The 26,363-nt window shown below is 45.6% G+C and overlaps 1 protein-coding gene across 5 annotated transcripts in view; it reads left to right on the forward strand.

Moving 5' to 3' along the window:
• The window catches only part of CHD9 (chromodomain helicase DNA binding protein 9), a 233,239-nt gene that overhangs the window by 197,355 nt on the left and 9,521 nt on the right, over positions 1-26,363 (forward strand). For 4 of the 5 annotated variants that reach the window (XM_073576191.1, XM_073576195.1, XM_073576193.1 and 1 more), the window contains 15 exons: positions 381-580; positions 3,627-3,786; positions 3,897-3,986; positions 4,082-4,185; positions 4,646-4,763; positions 4,853-4,910; positions 6,250-6,292; positions 7,042-7,261; positions 8,784-8,986; positions 9,365-10,228; positions 11,306-11,466; positions 12,112-12,384; positions 15,342-15,507; positions 18,755-18,897; positions 26,058-26,282. In XM_073576191.1, the coding sequence (XP_073432292.1) occupies positions 381-580; positions 3,627-3,786; positions 3,897-3,986; positions 4,082-4,185; positions 4,646-4,763; positions 4,853-4,910; positions 6,250-6,292; positions 7,042-7,261; positions 8,784-8,986; positions 9,365-10,228; positions 11,306-11,466; positions 12,112-12,384; positions 15,342-15,507; positions 18,755-18,897; positions 26,058-26,282 (3,028 nt within the window). The remainder of the gene's footprint in view (positions 1-380; positions 581-3,626; positions 3,787-3,896; positions 3,987-4,081; positions 4,186-4,645; positions 4,764-4,852; positions 4,911-6,249; positions 6,293-7,041; positions 7,262-8,783; positions 8,987-9,364; positions 10,229-11,305; positions 11,467-12,111; positions 12,385-15,341; positions 15,508-18,754; positions 18,898-26,057; positions 26,283-26,363) is intronic. The other variant, XM_073576192.1, reaches the window with a different exon arrangement.

Here is a 26,363-nt window from a genome sequence, read left to right on the forward strand (position 1 = left end):
ACTAACAAGATAGAAAATACAGAAAGCTCTTATTAACCCTTTAAGCAACTATCAAGTGATTTTTGGTAGGGACATTTCACATGTGTTCTGCACCGTAGAAAACTCACATAAATAGTGGGACCCCAGGAGTTTTCCCTCCACTGGGAAGAATAACAATCCTGCTCCTGAGTGGTCCCTTGAGGGTCCCGGCCCTGTAGCTGGTGCTGTGGACATTACAGCTACAGATGATTGATATTCTTCCTTTATGATGGCACTGGAATAAGGTGCCGAAATACAGTGCAGTCAGAATACGTTTCTTTTGAGATGGAGAAATAGTTGGCAGCAGAGTAAGAGAGAGTTAACCATTATTGTGGCCTTCTACTGTCTGCGGTTCATCCTAGGTGGGGACGATGGAGAGACATATTATCACATGGCCGCTTCAAGAGACAGCTGAATGAGCAGGATGTGGAGATAATCTGCCGGGCCCTGCTGGCCTACTGCCTGGTGCACTACAGAGGAGACGAGAAGATCAAGAGCTTCGTGTGGGACCTCATCACTCCTACGGAAGATGGGCGGACGCGGGAGCTGCAAAACCATCTTGGTATGTTACACTTTTCTGTTTCCTGCAGCGTTACTGAGAGGTTAAAATAAAACGTTTCCGACACGTAACCCTGTTTATATTAAGTCCCAGGTTGTCCATGCAAATCTATAAGTTCTGGGAGTAGTGTTGAAATTCTCCATGTTTTGTGTTGGATGTTTTGTTCGTTTCTGCCTGGAAATGGGAAATATTACATATTGGTGAAGAATAAATCCCCATCATTCATTAACCTCTGCTATCGATGGAGCTTTTGAAGGAGATGGCGACATTTTTTCCATGCTGGTTTCCATAGTTGGAGATTACTATTCAGTATGCTTTAAACGATGAATAATATTATCTATGGTGATGGCTGCCAAGTTCTCCAGAAAATGGAGACCATTAATATCATTGCTAATTAATACATTTTCCTCTGTCGTGGCCTCTCTACTTCTACTAGGTAGGTGTATAATAATACTATTCCAGTTATTAGGATCGGGAATTAAGATTATGCTTTAAAGGGGTTGTCCACCTTTGGGGACATTTTTTGTCTCTCACTTAAATGCAAGAATTTGGTGCTATAAATCATTTTTACAATTGGGTTTCATTACAAATTTGGCAGCGTTTTGCTTTTACAGGATCTATTGCTATTCCCCGCAAATTCAACTTTGATGTGGTCTGTGGTCGTAAACGAGCTTGTAAAAGCGAAACGGGGCAAATTTTTTAATGGAACCCAATTGCAAAAAATGATTTTTAACCCCAAATAGATACATTTAAGTAAGAAAAAAATGTCAATGACAAGCCTTTACAGGGTTCTGTAGATTAAACAGTATCCAGACGAGCTGAAGACTGCTACCAAAGCAGCCTGGGCTTCCATAAACCCTCAGCAGTGCCACAGGCTGATCACCTCCAAGCCACGCCGCATTGATGCAGTAAAGGATGCAAAAGGGGCCCCGACCAAGTATTGAGTGCATTTTACTGAACGTAAATTTCAGGAGGCCAACATTTTGGATTTTAAAATAATTTTTACAAGCTGGTGTTATAAAGTATTCTAATTTACTGGGTTTTCCTCTGGCGATTTTCAGTTTGTTTGTTTTTTTCAGTTTTGTTTTTTCCTTTCCTTCTTCCAGGAACATTTGCGTTTTTATTTTTAGGTCCACGTTGCCATGTGAGGCCTTGATTTTTACGGGACAAGTTTTATCATTTTATCATGTGATGAACTGGAAAATTGGAAAACAATTCCATGTACGTTAAAATTGCAAACAAAAAAGTGCAGTTCCACAATTGATTTGGGGTTTTTTATTTACCATGTTCACGAACGAATAGATCTTCTACCTCCAACCCCCACCCCATGAGAACGAATAGATAAAATTGACCTGGCATTATGATTCCCCAGGTCAGTACGAGTACGCTGATAATAAAAATGTATAGTTATTTTAAGTGGTGGAAAAAAATTGAAAATTTGTAACGAAAAACTATTTGGCTTGTGTTGTGTCGCTATATTCTGATACTCGTAATGTTTTCATTTTTCGGGATAAGGTGCTATATGAGGGCTTATTTTCTGAGCCCCGAGCTGCTGTTTTCACTTACACCATTTTGGGGTAGATACAACGTTTTGATCGTCTCTTATTGCAATGTTGTGATGGCCATAAAATCCCATAATTGTGGCATTTTGATTTTTTTCCCTTTACGCCGTCTACCAATCGAATTAATGTATTTTATATTTTTTAATAGATCAGACTTTTATGAACGCAGCGATGCCAAATATGTGTATTTTTTTTGTAACTGAGCATAAAAGGAGTGATTTTAACTTTTTGCGGGTTTTTTTCCCATATTTTTGAAAACTTTTTTTTTTTTTTACTGTATTTAATAGTGCCCTTTAGGGAACTTGAAGCTGCGATCGTTTGTGCTACACGTAGCAGGGCTACAGCACTGTTGTGTATAGCAGAAGTCATGATCTCCTATGTAACCCAACCACAGGCTGGCTTTCACAGGAGGATCGTAACGACAGGCACGGGGGTCATCAGCAGATCCCCGGCTGCCATGACAACCCATCGGGCGACATGCGATCTTGTCACGTTCGTGCTGATGAGAACGTGAAACAACGCGCCCCCTGCTGGCATGTATTAAGTGCTACTGTTAGAGGTTGACGGCGGGACGTAACAGGTTGACCGCCACAAACATTGCTCCACCTGCGGCTGTTAAAGGTACAAGTGGTGTTCGTCACTGCCCGATACTTCCAACCCCCACCCCATGAGAACGAATAGATCTTCTACCTCCAACCCCCACCCCATGAGAACGAATAGATCTTCTACCTCCAACCCCCACCCCATGAGAACGAATAGATCTTCTACCTCCAACCCCCACCCCATGAGAACGAATAGATCTTCTACCTCCAACCCCCACCCCATGAGAACAAATAGATCTTCTACCTCCAACCCCCACCCCATGAGAACGAATAGATCTTCTACCTCCAACCCCCACCCCATGAGAACAAATAGATCTTCTACCTCCAACCCCCACCCCAAGAGAACGAATAGATCTTCTGTTGTGAGAGTCTAGAGCCCCCATTGGGTCAGGATTAGTAATGTATGACGCTATGACTCCGAACATGTCTTCCCAGCTGCACGATGGGAGGCCTAGCGTTACAACACCTAGTGTCCCAGGCTGCTGACTCCTGTTTTATGTAGTCACCCCATCCCATAAAAGCAATGGGTTCGGCCGTCGTACGCCCAATATGCGCTGTATGTGTACAGTGCCCCCTGCCGTATGTAGGTGAATAGGCACGCACATTATAAGTAATGAAGATGTTGAGTAGCTCTGCCGTTGGGAGTGCTGTAGGAGCTGTTGTGTGTCTCCTATAATCTCATTTTCTGTGTTTTTTTTCTGACTTGAGCCTGATTTTCAGCCTGTCTTGTACCCCAGAGCTTCATTCACAGTTCTGCAGGCTTCATGCTTGCATTCACCTATGAGGGCATCTCTGCTCCGAGTAATTTTTCCTGTTAGTTTCTCCTAAGTTACAAGCTGTAATAGTATTACTGTATTCCCTATTCCGATGTCTGTGTCTCTCTAGGATTATCCGCTCCTGTACCGAGAGGTAGAAAGGGGAAGAAGGTGAAGACTCAGGCCAGCACTTTTGACATCCACAAGGCTGAATGGTTACGAAAGTACAACCCAGAACATCTCCTACAAGATGACGGATATAAGAAGCACTTAAAGCATCACTGCAACAAGTAAGAGATGGCGTCATTGTCTCCTAGAAGTCAGCGCTGTCACCTGTGTAATTCTCGCCATCTCGCCCCGTGTCATTGCCATGCCTTCATCTGGTTCCATCTTCTCGCAGGGTGTTACTTAGGGTGAGAATGTTGTACTATCTCAAGCAGGAAGTGATCGGGGCCCACAGCAAAAGTGTCCTTGAAGGAATGGATGTCAGGTAACTCTAGATATTCCGAGAGCTTCCTTAACTGATTGCCTCATAGACTCCTTATCTGGATTTATGTTTTGATATCTTTTTTTCTTCTTGTTTAGCGAAATTGATTTATGGATTCCTGAGCCTGATCACTCGGAGTTACCGGTGGGTTGGTGGGACGCAGATGCTGACAAGTCACTTTTGATTGGAGTCTACAAGCATGGTGAGTAGAGCGCCTCCCTGAGGTAGGGTGTGTGCCGTACCCATCCACATTGTCACTGTAAATGTCATTCCAACACAAAGCATTCACTTCTCATCCAATATTTGAGCCAAGGTCATATAGTTTACAACCTTGTGCTGAGAATGATAATGGTCAGGAACACACCACTCACTTACAATTATAAGGGCGCAGTCAGATAGCGTATATCTGGGAGCGCAATGCTCGGGACTGGCTGGACAGCTACATAGTAACGTAGGAAGCTGTCACGCACTGGTGGGGAGAGCCGCCGGCCAGTCCGAGCATTGCGTTGCGATCTCGGTCCGTCTGACTTAAACGTCTATCGTGACATTTGTAACGGCTGTCACAATTGGGAACCGATCTGGCACAGCTGTCAGTCCTCCATTATTATCACAGAAAATATTGCGGTTATTTATATACTGCTTTTTTTTTTCTCTCTCTGCAGGGTATGAAAAGTACAACACAATCCGGGCGGACCCCGCTCTTTGTTTTCTTGAACGAGCTGGAAAGCCAGATGAAAAAGCTGTAGCAGCAGAACAGAGAGCCAACGATTACATGGACGGGTGAGTTCCAAGAGCCACAGGAGGTGTGTAGTGACTCTGCTGCGGGACCGCCATGGAAGAAGAGTAATCGAATATTTTATGTCCTACAGTGATGTGGAAGATCCGGAGTACAAGCCTGCCCCCGCTCTATTCAAGGATGACCTGGAAGTAAGACCGCCAAATGTTTCACTTGTCCATTCTTTACCTCTTAAATGGCGGCGAGAGACACTTTAACCCTTTTAATAACCAGGGAGTTTTTTTTTTATTTTTGCGCTGTTGTTTCTGTTTCCCCTACCCTTTTTCTAAGAGCTGTAGCTATTTTTTTTTTATTATTTTTCCATCAACGCAGCCACATGAGAGCTTGTTTTTTTTTTTTTGCGGAACAAAGCGCAAATTTGAATGACACCATTTATTTTAAATACTAGAAAAATGGATGGAAAATTCCAATTACGGTGAAATTGCAAAAAAAAAAAAAAACAAGTTCACCATTATGTTTTTTAATAGTGTTTCATGTAAAAAAACAAAAAACAGAAATTGAAATTGATTTTCCACATCAGTACCATTACAGCGATACCAAACTCGTCCAGTTTATTTAGCTAATTCCGAAATTAGCAAAATAAAGAATAAAAATTGTTTGTGACGCCATTTTCCAAGACCCGTCACTTTTTTTGTTTTTCCATCCATGGAGGAGCTCTGAGGGTTTGTTTTTTTTTTTGACGCCCTAATATGACGTTTTTACTAATACCATTTTGGAGTACCTATGACCTTGTCATCATTTTTTTTTTATTACAGTACGTTTATTTCTAGGAAGTGTTGCTGCCAAAAAAATAGTGATTTAGCATTATAACTTAAAAAAAATAATTATTGTGATAGATCGGACTTTTTCAGACATGAAATCAAATCTGCTTATTCCTTAAAAGTTGCGTGTGTGTGTGTATATATATATATATTGCTTATTTACGTGTGTGTGTGTATATATAAATTCTATATATAATGTATTTATTTGTGTTTCTTTTAGATTTTGACTTTATTTTTTAGTCCCTTCAGGGGACTTGAACTTTTCAGGAATTTATGGTGGATATGTAATAAATGCATGAGATGGGAATACCTATAGGAGCATATACTGTAGAGGAGTATTCCCTCATGCTGGTATGAAATGTTTGTTAAAGGATCAATATCTAGAGACAGAGACCCTGATTCCAAAGATGTGTCACTTACTGGGCTTCTTACTGTAGTTTTGATCCCATCACTGCTTTACTAAGAGGAGATTATCACAAGAGGACTAGTAAACTTGCTGTTATATAGTCCTCCATATCCATGAGCTCTGTATAACCCCGCCCCACCACACTAATTGGCAGCTTTCTGTATACACTGTGCATAGACAGAAAACTGCCAATAAAAGGTGTTGGGGGGTTATATAGAACTCAGCATTCAGAGAACTTCTAGATCTGCAGGTATTACGCTCTGACCTTTAGGTTCACTGCATGTTATCTTGTCCTCCCTGCAGGATGATGCATCCTCTCCTGGTGACCTGGTGATAGCAGATGGAGGTAAGAAATTGCTGCCTGTATTTTCCCTAAAGGTAATGGCAAAGTCTAACCAAAAGTCTTCTGCCCAGCTTCTTTGAAGAACTATTCTGTTTTAAGAAAGTTTTCATGCATCATTGAAAAGGAAACGGTAATAACACTTTTACAGTCATGACCGAAAGTGTTCCAGAAAATAAAGTATTTCTACCAGAAAATTATTGCAATTACACGTTTTGTTAATCACATGTTTTTCTTTTCTTGTGTATTGTAACAACGCAAAAAAAAACTGAGAAAAAAAAGCAAATTGGACATAATTTTTTGCACCTTTCCAAACCTGTGAGTAAAACGTTTGTTTCAAGCATTCGATGCTTGTTCAAACTCACCTGTGGCAAGTAACGGGTGTGGGCAGTATGAAAATCACACAAGAAACCAGATAAAAAGGAGAGAAGTTGGCTCAATCTTTGTATTGTGTGTCTGGTTGTGCCACACTAAGCATGGAGGACAGAAAGAGGAGAAGAAGACTGTCTGAGGACTTGAGAACCAAAATTATTCAACAATATCGACAATCTCAAGGTTATAAGTCCATCTCCAGAGATCCTGATGTTCCTTTGACCATGGTGTGCAACATAATCAAGAAAGTTGTTCTGGAACAATTTCAGTGGTGCCAACGCTTTCGGCCATGACTGTAGCTATTAGTGCAGTTTTAGAATGTTGGATGTGGCGGAGATAAATCTTAGGGAAATCTCTTAAAATTTCTCATCTTGTTTTACCAGATGGGCAAGCGTTGGAGGGGGACAAAAGCTACTGGCCTACACAGTCCGCACTCACCACCCGGCTACGGCGACTTATAACAACATTCCAGCGCACCACCAAATTTAGGCAGGTTCAACAAATCTCACCCATGTTTCCTGTTCACACACCCGTGACACAACCACCGTATGAAGATGTTTCCCTGAATCCAAAAGTGGCCGCAAAAATTGAAAGGCAGCAAAGGTTGGTGAAGTATTTCATCTGTGATTAATGTATATGAGATCCACATTTCTACCCACAAAGCCGATATTTTAGGCAGAGGTCTATTAAGGTTTATTTCTATTCACAATTGTACAGATTATTTTTAGACAAAGCTGGGACAGATCCCAGAGGTGCAGAAAATGGATATTTACCTAAAAATGAACTGCCATAAAATGCTAAATAGAAACGAGGCCTGAGGGTGAATGAATGGGGAATATTCTTCAGAATGAATAGATTTTGACTTGCGTTTGAGACATGCCAGAAAATATTATTAGTTGGGGTTTGCTGATCTAAAGCTCCGATAAACCAAGCCTAGAGCTCCTTCCTATACCGAAAGCTAGGTCACAGACATTTCTGCAGTCAAGTTTCTCTCTGTCTTGGACACAGGCTGTAAACTTTTGACAGGTCCGTTCCACGTAGTAAAGTTGTTAAAGATCACAATGCAACTTGAAGGGGTATTCTCAATTTCTTAAATTTCTTTCAATTAATTAGACAGTTTGAAAATAAGCAAGTTTGGCGTTGACTTGCTTTTTCTGCCTGAGCTTTTATAGTATGTACAGCTCATTTCCATGGAACCCGGCCTCTAGTGCCTGACCAAGAGTGCACTAGCTACATTCCAGTATCCGGTTTGACTTATAATCTCCCACTCAGCTCTCTACAGCCCATTGATTTGTATACAGCAGTGAGCTGCTCACCTCCCACTCTTGTAGCATTCAGAGCTAGTCTCCTAATCACTGCTCTCACTGTCCTGAGCTGTGTGCTTGTCCAAATGCCTTATTAGTATGTTTACACATAGAGATAATAACTGTTTAGACTTAGAATGTGTTACAGCAGACCTTGTGCTGAGCTTTATAGTTCTACTAATACTACAGTTCTATTCACCATATCTGTCACTCAAGGAAGAGATACCGCCCTGCCAAAAACCAGGAAGCGAGGAGACTGCACTGCTCTTAGCTGCTCAAGAGACAATTTGAGAATACCCCTTTATGACCCCCATATACATTAGACTAATGTCAGCTGATATCGGCAGGCCTGGCCAACTCTTCCCTGTCAGATCTCGGACTGCCAATCCTATTGTTCTTGGTGAAATAAGCAGAGGGATCTTCCACTAGAGGATTCTGTCAGCCGCTCTCTCGTAGAGAAGACTCGAGTGCTCAGCCAAGGAATCAAAGAGATAGCTATGGCCGAACGATGCTTGGCTGGCAACTTCCTTTTTGTCTGGTTGTTGTTGGTAAAGCAGAAGATGGCCAATTATTACGCAAATCTGTTGGCCATCCACTACTTGGAGCTGCAGTCCTAACCAGTACTTCAGCAGCTTCATTCTAGTAGAAGCTTCTGATAGAAGATTTCATAAATTTTCTGTAAGTAGCGAAACCTAATTAGACCGTGCGTCACTTTCAGGATACCAGAGTGACCCAGAGATTAATCTAATGAGATCTAATTAGTGACAAACGTTAATGTGGTCATCTGTCCCTTCCGTGATTGTACATACATTCTCTTCTAGATGGACTCGAAGGGAGGAAGCAGACTTTTACCGCGTAGTTTCCACATTCGGGGTGGTGTTTGATCCGGGAAGAGGACAGTTTGATTGGACCAAGTTTCGAGCTATGGCAAGACTCCACAAGAAGACAGATGAGAGCCTGGAGAAGTACCTCTATGCCTTTATAGCAATGTGCCGACGGGTGTGCCGATTGCCTTCCAAAGAAGGTATGTGTTTAGTGTGAGCTCTGGAGACGGTCCAGGGATATTTCTGGAGCTTATTCCTTGTCCACAGCTTCACCAGTAGCTGTACAATACTCAGGTCTATCAGTGATTCACTCAACAGATGAAGTGTCTTTATGGAAGACTTTTCAGCAATCTCACTATCACCACAGAACTTATGAAAAATAAAAAATTATGTTTAAATAAATTCATGAATCATAAAAACCTGAATTAAACATTAGCTAACTTGTCCTCTGTGTGGGGGGGGGATATTCAAAATAGGATATTATTTCATTTCTGTAGGACTTTTTAATTATTGTTATGACTTTTCTTGCTCTCCTGTTTTTAGGAATAATATATTAACCCAATTGTTTTTCTTATCAGACCTTGTGGACTCCTCCATTTCCATCCAGCCAATCACAGAGGAGAGAGCCTCCAGAACGCTGTACCGGATTGAGCTCCTGAGAAAGATCCGAGAGCAGGCTATACACCATCCTCAGCTGTTTGAGCGCCTTAAGCTCTGCCAACCAAACCCAGATTTACCAGTGTGGTGGGAGAGCGGTAAACATGATCGGGATCTGCTAATCGGAGCAGCTAAGCATGGTGTAAGCAGAACAGATTATCACATTCTGCGGGATCCAGAACTTTCTTTTATGGCATCTCAGAAAAGCTACAACCAGAATAAAGGAACGCCTTCTACTCCTCTCTCTGCACCACAAAGCCAGTTGCTATTATCTGCATCCCCTCTTACTCCTCAGTCTCGGACACAAGACCTAAAAGGGAGCCCCAATGATGACGTCAGAGTAAAGGATGAAGATGGAAAGGACGATATTCCTTTACTGGCTGCAGAGCCTGTAAAGCTGAAGGTTGAGACAGTAAGCCTCTGTAATGGCCCATTGCCTCTTCCCGGAGAGCATAAGTCAGCGGTGAAGGCTGAGACTGACAGGCGAATGGTGGCAGCAAGGACTGAGCCCCTAACACCCAATCTAACTTCCAAAAAACCTAGAATTAGCAAGCGAGGGTCTGCCTCCAGTTCAGACTCTGATTCTGACTCCAACCGATCTTCTTGCTCATCCAGATCTTCCTCTTCGTCATCGTCCTCTTCTTCTTGCTCTCGCTCAGGATCCGGCTCTTCCTCTTCTTCCTCTTCGTGTTCATCATCATCCTCATCGTCTTCCTCCTCCTCTTCATCTTCATCGTCTTCGTCTGAGGACAGTGATAGTGATGATGGGGATGGACAAAAATGTGGTATGTACAAGGGTACAGTACTGGGAAGTTATCATTCTGATGTTTTACAGGTGGTCCAGAATTTTAGTGATTTTATCCTAAGCACAAGATATGCTCATTGGATGGGCCACGGCTTTGGCGCTCCCTGCTGGGCCTGCAGTAATCTCCTGCCAATTATTTAGATGCAGCCGATCACTGACCTTAGTGGTCATGTGCCATGCTTCAAACGTCACAGTAATGCAGTGGTCCCATGAATGGCAGGACCTTCGGGAAGCACCAATGTGGCTTCAAATTTAATAGTATTTCTTATTTTAGGACAATCTTTAATTTAGTAAAATCCCAGAACTGAAAGGGAACAACCAGTTTAATAGTGCGTGAAGTTACAGACTGGAGTCAGCAGTTGTTTCACTTTCATTTCGTCACATCGACAGCTCTGCAGACAAAAACTGATCTCAGAAGCCTTGCCTGAGTTGACGGCACAAGCCGCTGAGCTCAATTATTGGCTGCAGCTTTGTCAAGGTGAGATCTTCGCTGCAGACTATAGTAGACACTGGAGCAGTGGTGGAGACCCAGTGCTAGACGCAGAGAACCAGACCACAACCCGGGGTGAAGGGTCTCCCAAAACCCTATATCCTGGATAACCCCTTTAAGGTAATGGACACATTTGACAAGGAGAAAAGGATTCCTACACACGCATTCAAATTTTATTACCTGCAGTGTTCATTCTTTCATTCATTCTGGATCCAATTTTCAGGTTTTTCTTCATGGGAGTGACTCTACCAGTAATACATGCTGGATGTGAGATCTGTATGTAGCCAAGGTGCTGAGGTTTTCAGTAGCTAATATACCAGCGCATCTTTTATTCAGCAATTATTTTCTCTTTATGTGGTTTTCTGTTCTTGGCTGTCCCCGGTAGAGAATGAATGAAATGGAAGGTCGCATGCTCGACCTCCTGGCTATTCAGAAGGGGCTCTTCAGAACCTTGTTTTCAGGCTCGGTGGGGGTCCCAGAAGTCGGACCTGTAGAGATTTTTAATTTTGTTCACCCATTTTACACAGCAGATTTTTCTGATCATATTGCCTTTGTGTTACCCAACAGAGCGCGTGTCCCACGTGAAGGCTTATGATGAAGAAAGTGTGGCCTCCATGAGCACTCTACAGGATGAAACTCAGGACAGCTTCCAGCTAGATAATGGGGCTCCAAACTCAAACTATCTTGTACAAGGAGGATATATGTTTGCTGCTGCCCATTGGCCTAAGGTGACTGATATACATATATTAAAAGACTGGTAAAAGATTGCCTAGTAGAGATGCTTTGAATTATTCTTCAATTTTCTGGCCACTAATCCTAATATTCGGCTGACATGTCCTATTCTGTATGGATCACTTTTCAGCAGTCTCAGTATCATCACAGATAGGATTACAATGACTGTATGCCTAGATATCATTTTTCCACCATGCACAATAGATGAACACAGCTCACCTCCAACTTCCTGCCCGCACAACGGCCTCTGCATAGGTCACCCCACAAAATGAACTTCTCCATCCTACAGATTCCTGTGGTCCATGTTACCGCCGTAAATCAGATCTCTAAATGCTCTATCCGAAGCCCGAGCAAGATGTAATCACGTATAGTACATAGAATTACAAAAGAATATTCCATAGAATAAAAATAGGTGAGAAAATAAGATTATGTGTCAGTATCTAGTTATAAAAATATATAATTGATACATTAGACATTTATTAGGACATCATATTTGGGAGCCCTCTAGAATGAAGCAGATAATGCTAACACAGGATCACAGCAGTTAAAAGAGGCAGTATCTTCTCCCCTCTCTGCGCAGTGACCTCTGCATAGAGCACAGAGCATGCCCACAACATTATTTCTAACATTTCTACTTTCAGGATCGGGTGATAATAAACCGGTTGGACAGCATTTGCCAGGTAGTATTGAAAGGGAAATGGCCCGCTACACGAAAGAACTATGATGGCACCAGTGTGGCGTCCTTCTATACCACCAAACTACTGGATAGTCCTGGGGCCGCCACAGAGTACAGTGACCCAGGTGCTCAGCCTCCCACGTGCGTTCCCATCAAGGAAGAAAGCAACCAAGCGCAACAGATGCCAAAGGTGAAGAAGCATGTACAAGAAAAGGAGTTTACAGTGAAAATCAATGACGTATGTTTATTTTTTCTTTTTCTTGCCCTGGGACCTGGTTGCTGTGTACAGCATGCTCATTTTCAAGTTGGCTGGCTGCTCTTTTCTTCCTGTTTAACACCTATTTTCAAGGCAGATCTTGCAAGGGGTTGTTGTTTTTTTTTGCCAATTTTGAGCTCATTGCGCTTCCGACTTGCCAAATATTAATATGAACAAATGCAAATATTATTAAAGCTTTCCCAGCTTTTTATTTTTTTTATCCGCTGGCAATTTTTTGCTTCCATAAGGTGCTCTTTTTCCCGCACTGCCTCAGTTCACAATGATGGGATTTTTTTTAGTGTGTTTTTTCGTTACTACATTTGGCTGTTTTGACTATTTTCACTGTGCGCATCCACATGCTTTGCAGTGACCTGTGTTTTTCTTTTTAGCAAGCAGGATTTCTCTAGCCAACGGAGTCCAGGGAGCGCACGCTTTGTAGCATGTTATGGCCTCTGGGGTATATAAAGTAGGATATCCTTGGTTATACAGCACGCACGGTCGCAGCTGTCCGTCAGAGAATGGGGAACCAAGGGAGAAATAGAATAGATACTGTTAATTTAAATTTATAAAAAAACAAAGCAGAGTGCACTGTCCCATACCCAGGGCCACAAGAGCCCTAAACAAATGTATACTGCGGTCCTGTTGTGTAGTGGGTCCTATGGTGCCCAAATGGCACAGACACTGGCCACTGTCTGATATATAACTCATGAGGCCGTACGACTGACAGTGCCACTAATGCAATGTGTCCTTAGCCTTAAAGGGAATCTGTCACCCTTTTTTTGGACTATGAGCTGCCAGCACTGACATCAGGGGCTTATCTACAGCATTCTGTAATGCTGTAGATAAGCCCTCAATGTAACCTGAAAGAGAAGAAAAATGAGTTATATTATACTCACCGGGGGAGAGGTCCGGTCTTGGTTCGATGGGTGTTGCGGTCCGGCTCCTCCCATCTTCATGCGATGCCGTCCTCTTCTTCCCTTCCTGTCGTGGCTCCGGCGCACTGCTCTGCCCTGTTGAGGGCAGAGCAGAATACTGCAGTGCACGGGCAACGGACCTCTCCAGACGCCTGCGCACTGCAGGATTCTGCTCTGCCCTCAATAGGGGGCAGAGCAGTGCGCCGGAGCCACAACAGGAAGGAAAAAAGAGGACGGCATCGTATGAAGATGGGAGGCGCCGGAGCGGACCGGACCGAACGCCGGGGTGAGTATAATCTAAGGGCCCCATCACACATAGCAACTCACCAGCGATCCCGACAACGATATCACCTTGTCAGGATTGCTGGTGAGTCGCTGCATGATCGCTGGTGAGCTGTCAAACAGGCAGATCTTACCAGTGATCAGGACCAGCGACACGCGGGTAACAAGCGACGCACGTCTCTTAGTTACCCGCAGTGTATCTTAGTTACCAGCGCGCTGATGCAGGGAGCTGGTAACCAAGGTACACTTCGGGTTTCTAAGGGGCGCGCGGCACTTAGAAACCCGATGTGTACCTTGGTTACCAGCTCCCTGCATCAGCGCGCTGGTAACTAAGGTACACATTGGGTTTCTAGGCGCCGGTGCGCCCCTTAGAAACCCGATGTGTACCTTGGTTACCAGCTCGCTGATCGCTGGTCTCCCGTCTGTCACACGCAGTGATGCGTGCTGGCCAGCGGGAGACCAACGACCCCAAAAATGTCCAGACGTTTCAACAACGATTAGCGATACCCGGTGGCTTAACTCTTTTTTTCTTATTTTTCAGGTTACATGGGCTTATCTATAGCATTACAGAATGCTGTAGATAAGCCCCTAATGTCAGTGTCGGCAGCTCATATCCCAAAAAAAGGGTGACGGATTCCCTTTAAAAGTTTTGCATCTGACATCTTGAAAATAGGATTTAAAGAGAAAAGCGAGATCTCGAGCTTCGCACTAACCTAGGGTTAGTGCAGAGCGCAAGATCTCATGCTTCCACACTGAGAGGGACTATAGAGGGTTGTGGGGTCTTTCTCTACACGCCAGGATTGCACCATCCGAACTTTTCTGGACATTTGCGAGTGTTCTGTACACTTTTCTCAATAACTCCTATTTAGAAAAATCACCAGTCTGGAGTTGCCTATTTATAATTAGTATTTTATAATGCTTCCATATGTAATACATTTCTGCCCAGAAACTCTTAAAAGGGAGAAAGTGCAGGACATTCAAATACACAGCTGCTTCCGTAAAAGATAACATTGAGAATGTAGTTATTGGCGGAGGAGCGAAGGTGCCCACGCCAGCCCCAAGGTGTTTCTTACATGGTCGCTGTGTGAGCTGGGTGTCAAAGAGCAACCATGGACTCCTCGGTCATTGGGCACCGTGTAAGACTTTGGGTATATGGTGGGCACAAACACGCCAAGCAGTGTATTTTTAACTTTGGTCCTTGCTATGATTTGTTAGTTATTTTCTGGTTTTATAGAACTTAAGCTAAATGTATAATACACTTTGAGGTCCACCCCATTTTAGGGATCTCTGCTTGCTGTTGTTTTTAATGTGAAAACCTGGTGCAAAGCTCGTTACCGGGAATAATCAGGGTAATTGTCCATCTCCTGAATGATTCCATTAACGGAGCAAAGGCTGTGTTTTATGCAATGGTGGCTTTATTTGCATAAAACTGGAAACTTTCCTCCTGTCACCCAGCTGAGGGCCTCCCCAGTGAGATAGTCTTCTTGCCTCCATACCCGTCATTCCCGAAAGCTAAAGACCAGTTGTGAGCTGAAGAGGTGCAGATAGATTTCTAGAGGCGAGGCGTCCCTAAAATAACATCTGGTGTGTGGAGAAGTAAATGCTTCCGCTTTTCTATCTGGCGAGTGTTGTGGAGCTGACAGCTTGAGGTTTGGTCACAGGGAATTATGTGACATGTGAAAGATGTGAGGCCGTATTTTGTGCAGTATTCTGATAACACAGACCTGTCCTCTTTTTTTTCAGGAAGGTGGCTTGAAATTAACATTTCAGAAACAAGGGATTCCTCAAAAACGATCGCTTGACAGTGAGGAAGTAATGGGGCAGCAGCAGTATTTGGCCCGACTTCAAGATCTCCAGAACGCGTCAGAGGCCAGCCTCGTAACCTTTCCCAAATCTACTGCAGTGTCAGGTACGTGGTCAAGTAGGGAAGCCTTAATATATCTGTTCATGACTGCAAGATGTATTCTATGTGCTCAGCATGTCTAGACACCAACCTTTAATGTGCTGGGCATGTCTAGATACCAGCCTCCTAGATGTGCTCAGCATGTCTAGGTACCAGCCTCCAAGATGTGCTCAGCATGTCTAGATACCAGCCTCCTAGATGTGCTCAGCATGTCTAGATACCAACCTCCTAGATGTGCTCAGCATGTCTAGATACCAGCCTCCTAGAGGTGCTCAGCATGTCTAGATACCAGCCTCCTAGATGTGCTCAGCATGTCTAGATACCAACCTCCTAGATGTGCTCAGCATGTCTAGATACCTACCTCCTAGATGTGCTCAGCATGTCTAGATACCAACCTCCTAGATGTGCTCAGCATGTCTAGATCCCAACCTCCTAGATGTACTCAGCATGTCTAGATACCACCCTCCTAGATGTGCTCAGCATCTAGGCATGCTGAGCACACTTAGGAGGTTGATATCTAGGCATGCTGAGCACATCTAAGAGGTTGATATCTAGACATGCTGAGCACATCTAGAAGGTTGATATCTAGACATGCTGAGCACATCTAGAAGGTTGTTATCTGTGCTGGTTACAGCTATGAAAACTCCATCATTCTCCTCACTACCTGCTATTATCCTGCAGGTCTCCATTGCCAGACTAAGGTTTCATGTAATGTTTCTATGTGGCATTAATACTATTGTGGCTGGTGTTTTTGGTCCAAACCTCTGTGGCACTTACTTTCATTTCTATATTAGTGCGGCGGGTCCTCCACCAAGACAGTGACAGAATTGTATATTGTTTATTGGGCTTCTTCTCAAGAAGAATTGCCTTTCATGGCTGTTCTTAAAGATGGATACTATGATGGATTTTATTTTTTGGAATATTCGTGAGTTGAGCAACAATTCCAAAAGATTTGCAATCATTGACTATATAAAAAGATTCAGCCCTGCAATAATAGGGTTACAGGAGACCCGTCTAACCAACGACACCATCAATCAGATACACAGGTCCTAGTTGGGGTACACCCTACATTCATTTCTTTCTAATTACTCAAGGGCGCTCAGCCTAATTGTACATAGAAGTGTCCCATTTGCGCACATTGACTCCTTTAAAGACCCTGAAGGTAGATTTGTTGAGGTTAGGTGTAAAATGGTGCAAAAGCTCAAATCCCCAGTCATTTATGTTACCAGCGAGGTTGAGGTTAATGAGTATATCCCTGTAAAACTGAATCCTCTAGTAGTTAAGTCAAAAAATAAAGTAGTAGCACGGGAGAAAGTCAAGAAATAAAGTTGGAGCATGGGGGAAAGTCAAGAAAAAAAGTCACAACATGGGGGATAGTACCCCTCTAAATGTACTACTATATGGAATAATCCAGGCTTGAAGGAGCTCTCTCATCTAGAAGGGTTTGGTGAATGGAAGAAACAAGGGCTAAAATATTAGATCAGTTATATTTTGATGGACACTTCTGGACATATTTGATCGCCAAAAACAAACGTTCCAGTTACGAAACGCTGACTTTTACTAATGTCTAGTTAAGGCACGCTGTAAGGGCCCAGGAAGGTATATCTGATCTCACCATCTCTTCCAGTGGGTTTCTGGACTATGTTGTAAAAGCAACTAGAGGCCTGATTAATGTATAAAGTTTTGCTATCCAATATTTTAGGGGATCCTATGGTCTTAATCAGGCCTAGATGGGAAAGGGATATAAGGCATATTGGACCACCACTGTCCAAGATGTAATGAAGGGGCAGATTTGATCCATATATTCTGGTCGTGTCCTAGACTTGGGGACCTATTGGACAACATGAGTAGGCTGGTATATAAAATTTGACTGCCACTGGAACCCAAATCTTGTGTTTTAGGCGGTGTGGGACATATTGAAGCTTCTCCTCCATTACAACTGGCTATAGGAAACATTCTCTATCACACAAGAAAGTATTGCTAAACATTGGCCGTCCAGTACTCCACCTACATTAGAGGAGGTGGTCCTGTGCCTAAATACTATCCTAATGGAGAAAAGGGCTTATACTAAGAGGGTGGTCACAGCCAAATTTGGGAAGCAGTAGGGAGACTGGATTACATGCCCTTCAGTGATATCTGAAGGGCAGAGATGTGATCTTTGATATGTTAACTCTCGGAATCCTTGTACCACTGGAGAGACAACTTCTCTATTCTTGAGCACTGAAAAATGGGTTGTTTTTTGTATATTATTTCATTGGTTTGCATTCCAAACAAGAGTGGGGGGTTGTTGGGTGGGAATTCGCAGATTGGGATAAGGGGTTATTTTCATTTATAACCAAGATCTGAAGTTCATTCTCTTTCCATATTCTGATGTTTGTACCCCATTAAAGCCGTTTTTTGATTAGAAAAAAAGTGATCACCGATCCTAAGGATGGGTGGTAACTTGGGGATCTGTAGAAGTCAGATAGCTGGAACCCCCTCCTGATCCCAAGAAAATTCTGAAGTGTCCCGTCTGATTGGAATGGTGGCTTTGCATCCCCACCCGCATTCGTTTCATTCTCTGTAGGCATTCTGGAGATAACTTTCTGAATGAATTAATAGAGACCATTCTCGGAATCCTTGAGGGTCCCAGTCATCTCCCACCCACATTGATTCACCAGTTATCATCTATCCTTTGGATAGGTAGTATATATGGGAGTGAATCACTCACTCCTCAGCCTTATTATCTGTCTGCATAGGGTTAAGGAGAGGAAAGCACTCCAGGAATGAAGCTGTGCTGATACCTGAGAGCTAGTGAATGCAGCAGCATACTGGACACAGACCGTACATCCTACATGTATTATTTAGGACTCATGCAGATGTCCAGTCTCAGACCACAATGCATGGAATGGCTGCAGGTCTTCTGACCCAAGTATTTCCATGAGGCTGGCACGCTTGGGTTAGGAGACTCGCGGCAAATCCAAGTATTAGTAGTTCGTGATCTGCCCGATTTGCACGGAGGTCTGTATGAGTCCTTAGAGGGACGTGTCCATCAGAAAAGCTTGGATCCTGGAGCAGGTCGCAAACCGTTTGTCAGGGAATCTAAAAATAAGTGAAGGCATGAAGATTAGATCCTGACGCGTAATGCTACTGACATGGAACCACTGACATCTAATAACAATGATGTTACAGGCGTCTCGCCTTTACTTGTCCTGTGCTGAGAGCTGCTCTTTCACCTTCACAGTAAAGTGTAATTATTCTAATCGTTTCTAAGGTTCTCCCAATTTGGTGCCAAGTGCCAGTGTGAACGGCATGGGGACAGATGCCCAGCCTGTCATCAAGAGAAGACGAGGACGGAGGAAGAACGTGGAGGGTGTCGATATCCTGTATATGAACAGAAATAAGCTGCTCAATCATGTAAGTCCCGGAAGATGGCTGTTTTTTGAGAGATGAAGGACACCGTCTTATTTGCTGGCACTCAGTGTCATCTCTGTTCCATTAGTGGGAGTCTGTCACCCCAATACTCAAATGTAACCACCATTATATTCATGCAGGGGACTTAGCCCTAGAAAGTCACACATGTGGCACAGATTTTACTTATTTTGTTTTATGCACAAACAGCTTTATTGCATATCTAAATGTGCTTCTTGGTGCACTCTGGGCGTGGCCAAGTGCTTGGTGCACCATTCCGCCCCCTCATTTACCAGTTTTTGCCCTTCCTGTCCTGATGATTGACAGCGCAACAAGGAGTGCTGCCTGTATTTAATCCTCAGCCACGTACGTACTGACATTGCAGGAGCTCACATTGTCAGTATACACGTGTGGCCTCTGATCTTCCTGACCTCTCGGGCCCTCTGTGTAGGTCAGCATTAGTAGGACGGTGAGGATCCGACACCCCAATGATGAAGTCTTCTGAGCTTTACAGATGTAAACAGTCTCAGAGCTGAACAACACGGCGTCGTCAACGTTGTAGTGGCCGCTGCTGGGTACTGCAGATCAGCTCTACATTTATTTGAATGGGATCTGACCTGCAGTACCCCGGAGTGGCCACTAAACAGTTGGCGAAGCTGTACTGTCCAGCCCTGCACGTGTTTAGCTCAGTGCAGCTATCGGACGGACAGGTCCATCATCCAATAGAGAGGTTATCAATACCTGGTAGTGGAACATCCAGATCATCTGCTTATCACCTACACATCAGATGGTTGTTTTAATGCGCCAAACACTTTCAGAAAACTATTAACACATAACATGGCAGTCTGATTTTTTTTTACCAGTAGTCATTGATGATTTGCTTTTCATTTCGTTAGAATGCTATCAGAAATGTAAGCTTTGCAGAATGAGCCAGTTAGACCAAAGCTATTTCATTTTTAATAGCCTAGGAAGGTATCATGAGTTGAATAATGAGTGATTTTTGCTATATTTTCTTACATACGTAATAGCGGGAGAGATTAGAGGGAAAGTTTATTATACTTAGTTTCTAGAAGGACATTTAAAAATGACATTCATGTTTTCTTTATCACTTCATTGGGGGACACAGATTACCATGGGTGTATGCTGCTGCTGCTAGGAGGCTGACACTGTGCAAAATAAGAAAACTTAGCTCCTCCCCGGCAGTATACACCCACCGACAGGCAGGAAGTACCTCAGTTTGTGATTAGTGTCTGTAGGAGGCAGACCGGGATCTTCCCAGATCCGCAGTTAACTTTTCCTTTTTAGGTTTTTGTGTGTGTGTTACTAATCTTTTCGATTTATTTTCCAGATACAGTGTCGGGAAACAGGGTGTAGATTCTCACCCTGCCTTCCCATATTGGGCGGCTGAGCGAGCAATGTGGTGTCGCCCACGTCGCAATTCTCAGACCCGCAGGCAGGACCCATTTTTCCCTATCACCTTCTGGTACTATGGGCTTATAGCAGGTGGCTGGTCCTAGCCAATTCCCCTCCTCACCCCTCTCCCGGGAGAGGGCTGAGAGCAAGACGGTGGTCACCGGCGGTGACCTCCTCCCTTTCTATTAAGGGGTTGACACCATCTTCTGCACTGCCTGGACACAGTGCGGGGACAGAGGATCTTCACTCCCAGCGGCCTTCCTTTTCAAATCGTGGGCCCCTGTGGTCATCCTCTTCATGGACAGTGAAGTGGGCATCAGGTAAGCAATCTGGATGCCCCCACCAGCCCCTTAGGTCCCTGGGGTCAGCCCCTCTAATGGCCTCCTCCATGCCCGCGCTCCTGATTCAAAATTTGCGCCCTCTTCTACACACACGCGCCTCCCCAGGAACACATCGCCGGCTACAGACGGGTGTTTGGCAGTGGAGCCCACAAGCATCTAATTCCCTTCAGTACCGGCTTATCTTGGCGGCGGCGCAGGCCCTGGGAGCGTCACAGGCAGATTGGCTGCAGTTTCACTTTCACTTACAGGGCTGCATCTGGCACGCCCCCCTTTCATTTTCGCAGCCCCGCAGTATTCCCCTTAACTGCGCCCCCCGCAGTCTTTAGCCAATTGCGGCACGGCCGCTAAGCTCCGCCCTCTGCTAAGGTCCTTCGGTTCCTTCATCCTGTCACGGATCTGACACGGGGGACACAGCTATCCTGCGGGCTGCTGCTGCGCTTACGGGTCACGGTAGGCTGCCGGGCGCTCAAACTAGCTCTCCTCGGCAGTACCCCCACTTGTCCAGCGGTACTCGCGGCAGTTACACTCTGCGATACCCCGTAATCTTCACATATGCACAACCCTGCAAGGGCTCCCTGCTATAGACCCATCACTACTCACTACGCCTGCGCGTGCTGTAAAAAGAAGTGGGCGTCAGGTCGTTCGTCTCCCTTCTGCCTGTCCTGCAGTCCTTCCACCATGTCTGCCCCACAGGAGCACACCGAATCCCGGGATGAGAGCAACCCCCCTCCACCAGAGTGGGCCGTTGCAATGTCACAGTCAGTTTCTGACCTGACTAAAGTGTCCCAGTCTTTGGTCCAGGCCTTAGAACAACTACCGCAGCCATCTTCAGCCACCTGTGCTCCGACCGCCTCTCACGGTGAGTCGCCTGCACCTGAACGCGACCTCCAAAGGGACAGACCAGGTAGGAGTTCCAGGAAGTGGGCCCTGTCTGGCTCTTCTTCCAGCTCGCAAGGACCCTCCGCTTCACCCAGGCTGCTTTCCTCGTCTACTTCCTCAGAAGACGATCTTGAGTCAAACGAAGATTCCCAATCGGGGTCTGAATCAGATGCAGACATGTCCAAAACACAGGACATGGTAGATAGTCTCATATTGGCTATTCTCCAAACGCTCAAAATAAAGGAGGACAAGACACCCCTACAGGAATGCTCTGTCCCCTTCAAACAAGCAAGACCCCCCTCCCGAACCTTTCCTAATCACAAAGAGTTCAAGGCTACATTAACCAAACACTGGGAACACCCTGAGAAGCGATTCTCAGGCCGCAGGCACTTAGACGTGCTATATCCCTTTAATGCGGACCTGCTCTCAAAATGGGCCAAAGCTCCCGAAGTGGATCCGCCAGTTTCCCGTCTTTCCTCAAAGACGATTCTATCCCTCCCGGACGGGGCATCACTTAAAGATTCAACAGACAGGCAGATAGAGTCGCTAGCTAAATCAATTTTTGAGGCATCGGGCGCCTCTCTCTGTCCTATTTTCGCCTCCGCCTGGGTGGCAAAAGTCATTTCAGCCTGGGCAAAAATCCTTCGTAAGGGCATCTTAGTATCAGCTCCTCGGGACGAGCTAGCGGAGTTAGCAGACCAAATTAATCATGCTGGTAAATACCTTTTGGCCGCCTCCTTGGATGCAGCCGGGTGTTCAGCTAGCGCTAACAGCAACATAGTAGCCATACGGCGTATCTTGGTTGAAGACATGGAGTGCGGACACCACCTCTAAGAAGTCGCTCACCAACCTAACATTTCAAGGTTCTAGGCTCTTTGGCGCCAGGCTGGACCAGATAATCTCTGATGCCACTGGAGGTAAAAGTACCACCCTTCCTTAGTCTCGGCCTAGACGTTTTTTCAACAGAAAAGCTCATCGGCCGTTTAAGTCCTTTCGCTCCTTCTCTTCCGTGGAAAGTTCATCCCAGCAGGACCGGCTCTCTGCCTCCGGAGAACGGAGAAAACCATCGTATAAACCCGCTCCCCACTGGAGACCAAAAGGCCAACCTTCCAGGCCCTCAGGCTCCCGCTCCGGTAGATTCTCTTCCAAGTGACGGGTCACCCCCACCTAGAAATTCTTCCAGGGTGGGAGGCAGACTTTCTTCTTTCATGGACGTGTGGTTGTCTGTAGTCGATGACGCATGGGTCAAGGAAATCATCACATCCAGATACAAAATCTAATTTTCTTCCCCCCATGAGACGCTTCTTTCTGTCTCAGCCACCAAGACAGCCGTCCAAAACCCCAGGGTTCCTTCAGGACGTCTCCTCTCTTCTATCAGCTGGAGTAATTGTTCCCATTCCTCCAAACGAACGGTTTTCAGGGTTCTACTCCAATCTCTTCGTAGCCCCGAAAAAAGACGGCTCTCTTCGCCCAATCTTGGACCTCAAATTACTCAATCGCCATGTGCGGATCCTCCACTTCAAAATGGAGTCTCTGCGCTCGGTGATCGCCTCGATGGAATCCGGAGAGTTTCTCTGCTCTGTGGACATACAGGATGCCTATCTCCACATCCCTGTTTGTTTTGCGATTCAGGAGAATCACTATCAATTCACGGCCCTTCCTTTTGGCCTAACCTCGGCTCCCCGAGTCTTTACGAAGGTCGTTGCAGCCGTCATGGCCATTCTTCGCTCCAGGGGGATCCTCATAATCCCTTATCTGGACGATCTGTTGATCAAGGGCTCATCTCGCCGAGACTGTCTTCAAAGTCTTCAGATCACTCTGGATACTTTCACCCGTCTCGGCTGGATAATCAACAGGGAGAAGTCCACCCTGCTCCCGACTCAGCGTCTGACATTCCTGGGCATGGTTTTCGACACGAACCTAGCCCGGGTGTTCCTTCCGAGGGGCAGATTTTCAGCTCTTTGCAAGGGAATCCCATCCCTAAAGCGGACAGGGCCCATTCCCCTTCGGTCCTGCATGAGGGTCCTGGGGAAAATGATAGCTTCCATGGAAGCAGTGCCTTTTGCACAATTCCATACTCGTCCCCTCCAGCTGTCCCTCCTTTCAGCCTGGAACCAAGACCTCAGTTTCTCTGGACCGCCCCATACCCCTGCCTCTCAGAGTAAGGCAATCCCTGACTTGGTGGACAATACCTTCATCAGTCCTGCAAGGGAGGTCCTTTCTTCCTCTTCACTGGCAAGTCATCACCACTGATGCCAGCCTTCTCGGGTGGGGAGCGGTTTTCCATCGGAAAACGGCCCAGGGGCACTGGAACGCCCATGAGACTCTTCTTCCCATCAACCTTATGGAAATCAGAGCGATCTTCCTCGCTCTCCTCAACTGGCAGCCTCTCCTCGCAGGCAAACCAGTCCGCATTCAATCAGACAACGCAACAGCTGTGGCGTACATAAACCGCCAGGGCGGTACTCACAGCAGACAGGTAATGGCAGAGGTAGCAAAGATTCTGCGTTGGGCAGAGCGGTACGTTCCGGCAATCTCCGCCGTTCACATTCCAGGGGTGGAAAATTGGGCAGCCGACTTCCTAAGTCGCCAGGGCCTAGCATCAGGCAAATGGTCTCTCCACCCCACGATCTTGATATGCCAGCGTTGGGGCATTCCAGACGTCGACCTCATGGCGTCTCGGATGAACCACAAAGTTCCCCGCTTCGTAGCCAGGTCCAGGGACCCTCTGGCCGTCGGTTGCGACGCTCTGGTAATCCCGTGGTCTCAGTTCCGACTCCCTTACTTGTTTCCTCCACTTGCCTTGATCCCAAGGGTGGTCAAGAAAATAAGAAAATAAAATCAGAAGGCATCCCAGTAATTCTGGTAGCCCCAGACTGGCCAAGACGTCCTTGGTATGCGGAGCTGGTGAACATGCTTTCGGACATCCCCTGGAGACTTCCAGACCATCCGAATCTTCTCTCACAAGGCCCCCTTTACCACCAGAGTTCTCAGTCTCTGAGTTTAACGGCATGGCTGTTGAGGCCGCGATTCTAAGACAATCAGGTTTTTCCAACTAAGTCATTCAGACCATGAGTAGAGCTAGAAAACCAGCCTCCTCCCGCGTTTACGATAAGTACTGGAAGGCCTTTTTCCGTTGGTGCGACGACAACAATGTTTTTCCAATGTCGTTCTCTATTCCATCCATACTTGGTTTCCTCCAATCCGGCCAAGATGCAGGCCTGTCCCTCAGTACTCTCAAAGGCCAGGTTTCAGCTCTGTCAGTTGTTTTCCAGAGTTATCTGGCCCCCTTGCCTCAAGTCAAGACCTTTATCCAGGGAGTTGCCCACGTTGCCCCTCCTCACCATTCTCCGATAGATCCGTGGGATCTTAATCTCGTTCTCGGCGCTCTCCAAAGTGCGCCTTCTCGAGCCTATCCAGGACATTCCTCTTTCACTTCTCTCAGGGAAGGTGACTTTTCTGATTGATATTACAGCCATTAGGAGAGTTTCTGAGCTGGCGGCTTTATCCTGTCGTTCCCCGTACCTAATCCTTCATCAGGATTAGGTCGTTCTCAGGCCCGTTCCCTCCTTCCTTCCCAAGGTGGTATCTTCCTTCCACATCAATGAGGACATCGTCCTCCGCTCCTTTTGCCCTTCGCCTGTCCACCCGCTGGAAAAGTCGCTCCACAAATCGGATGTAGTGAGAGCCTTGCGTGTCTATCTTACCATGACCTCTTCCTTTCGTCAATCTGATTCCCTGCTTGTCATCTCTGAAGGTCGCCGGAAAGGGCTCCCGGCATCCAAATCCACAATAGCTCGCTGGATTCGTTCTACTATACTGGAAGCTTACCGCGTTCAGAAAAAACGTCCCCCTCCGGGAGTGAGAGCTCACTCCACTCGAGCTGTAGGGGCTTCTTGGGCTGTCCGACACCAGGCTTCGGCTTTACAACTTTGCAAGGCCGCGACCTGGTCGTCCTTGCACACTTTTGCGAGGTTCTACAAAGTTTATACCCAGGCCTCGTCTGATGCGGGCTTGGGTAGGAAGGTTCTGCAGGCGGTGGTAGCACACTGACCGACCTAAGTACTTCCTTCTCATTCCCTAAGTGCTTTTCCCACCCTTGGGACTGCTTTGGGACGTCCCATGGTAATATGTGTCCCCCAATGAAGCGATAAAGAAAGAGGGATTTTTGGTTCTTACCATAAAATCTCTTTCTTGGAGCCTTCATTGGGGGACGCAGCACCCTCCCTGTTTAAGTGGTACCGTGTTGGGCCTACGAGCCCCTTGTTGGGTTGGTACATGTTAAGAGTTATTGTTCTTCTCCTACTGCTTTTTCACCAACTGAGGTACTTGCTGCCTGTCGGTAGGTGTATACTGCTGGGGAGGAGCAAAGTTTTCTTATTTTGCATAGTGTCAGCCTCCTAGCAGCAGCAGCATACACCCATGGTAATCTGTGTCCCCCAATGAAGGCTCCAAGAAAGAGATTTTAAGAACCAAAATCCCTCTTTTTTGGGTAATATTCTATTTGAAAAATTGTCATTCCCTGTATTCCAGGTAAAACAAGCTGTGACCCCCTCCCCGTCACAGCCTGCATCTCGCCCACAGCTGCACTCTGGCCCCCAACTTCCTGGAGCACTGGATTCCGACAGCCCTGTCCCTGTTATTAATTTAAAAGATGGCACAAGGCTAGCAGGAGACGATGCTCCAAAGAGAAGGGATCTAGAAAGCTGGCTCAAGGCTCATCCGGGCTACGTGGAAGACTTGGGAGCATTCATTCCTGTAAGTTTCCTTATATACAGTATAATTTGTGTCATTATATTATTGCTTGATGTGAAGCTAGTACAAGCACTAGCTTTAAAG

Source organism: Dendrobates tinctorius, unplaced genomic scaffold (assembly GCF_039654945.1).
Source record: "Dendrobates tinctorius isolate UK_male_01 unplaced genomic scaffold, ASM3965494v1 ptg000047l, whole genome shotgun sequence".
Taxonomy (NCBI): domain Eukaryota; kingdom Metazoa; phylum Chordata; class Amphibia; order Anura; family Dendrobatidae; genus Dendrobates; species Dendrobates tinctorius.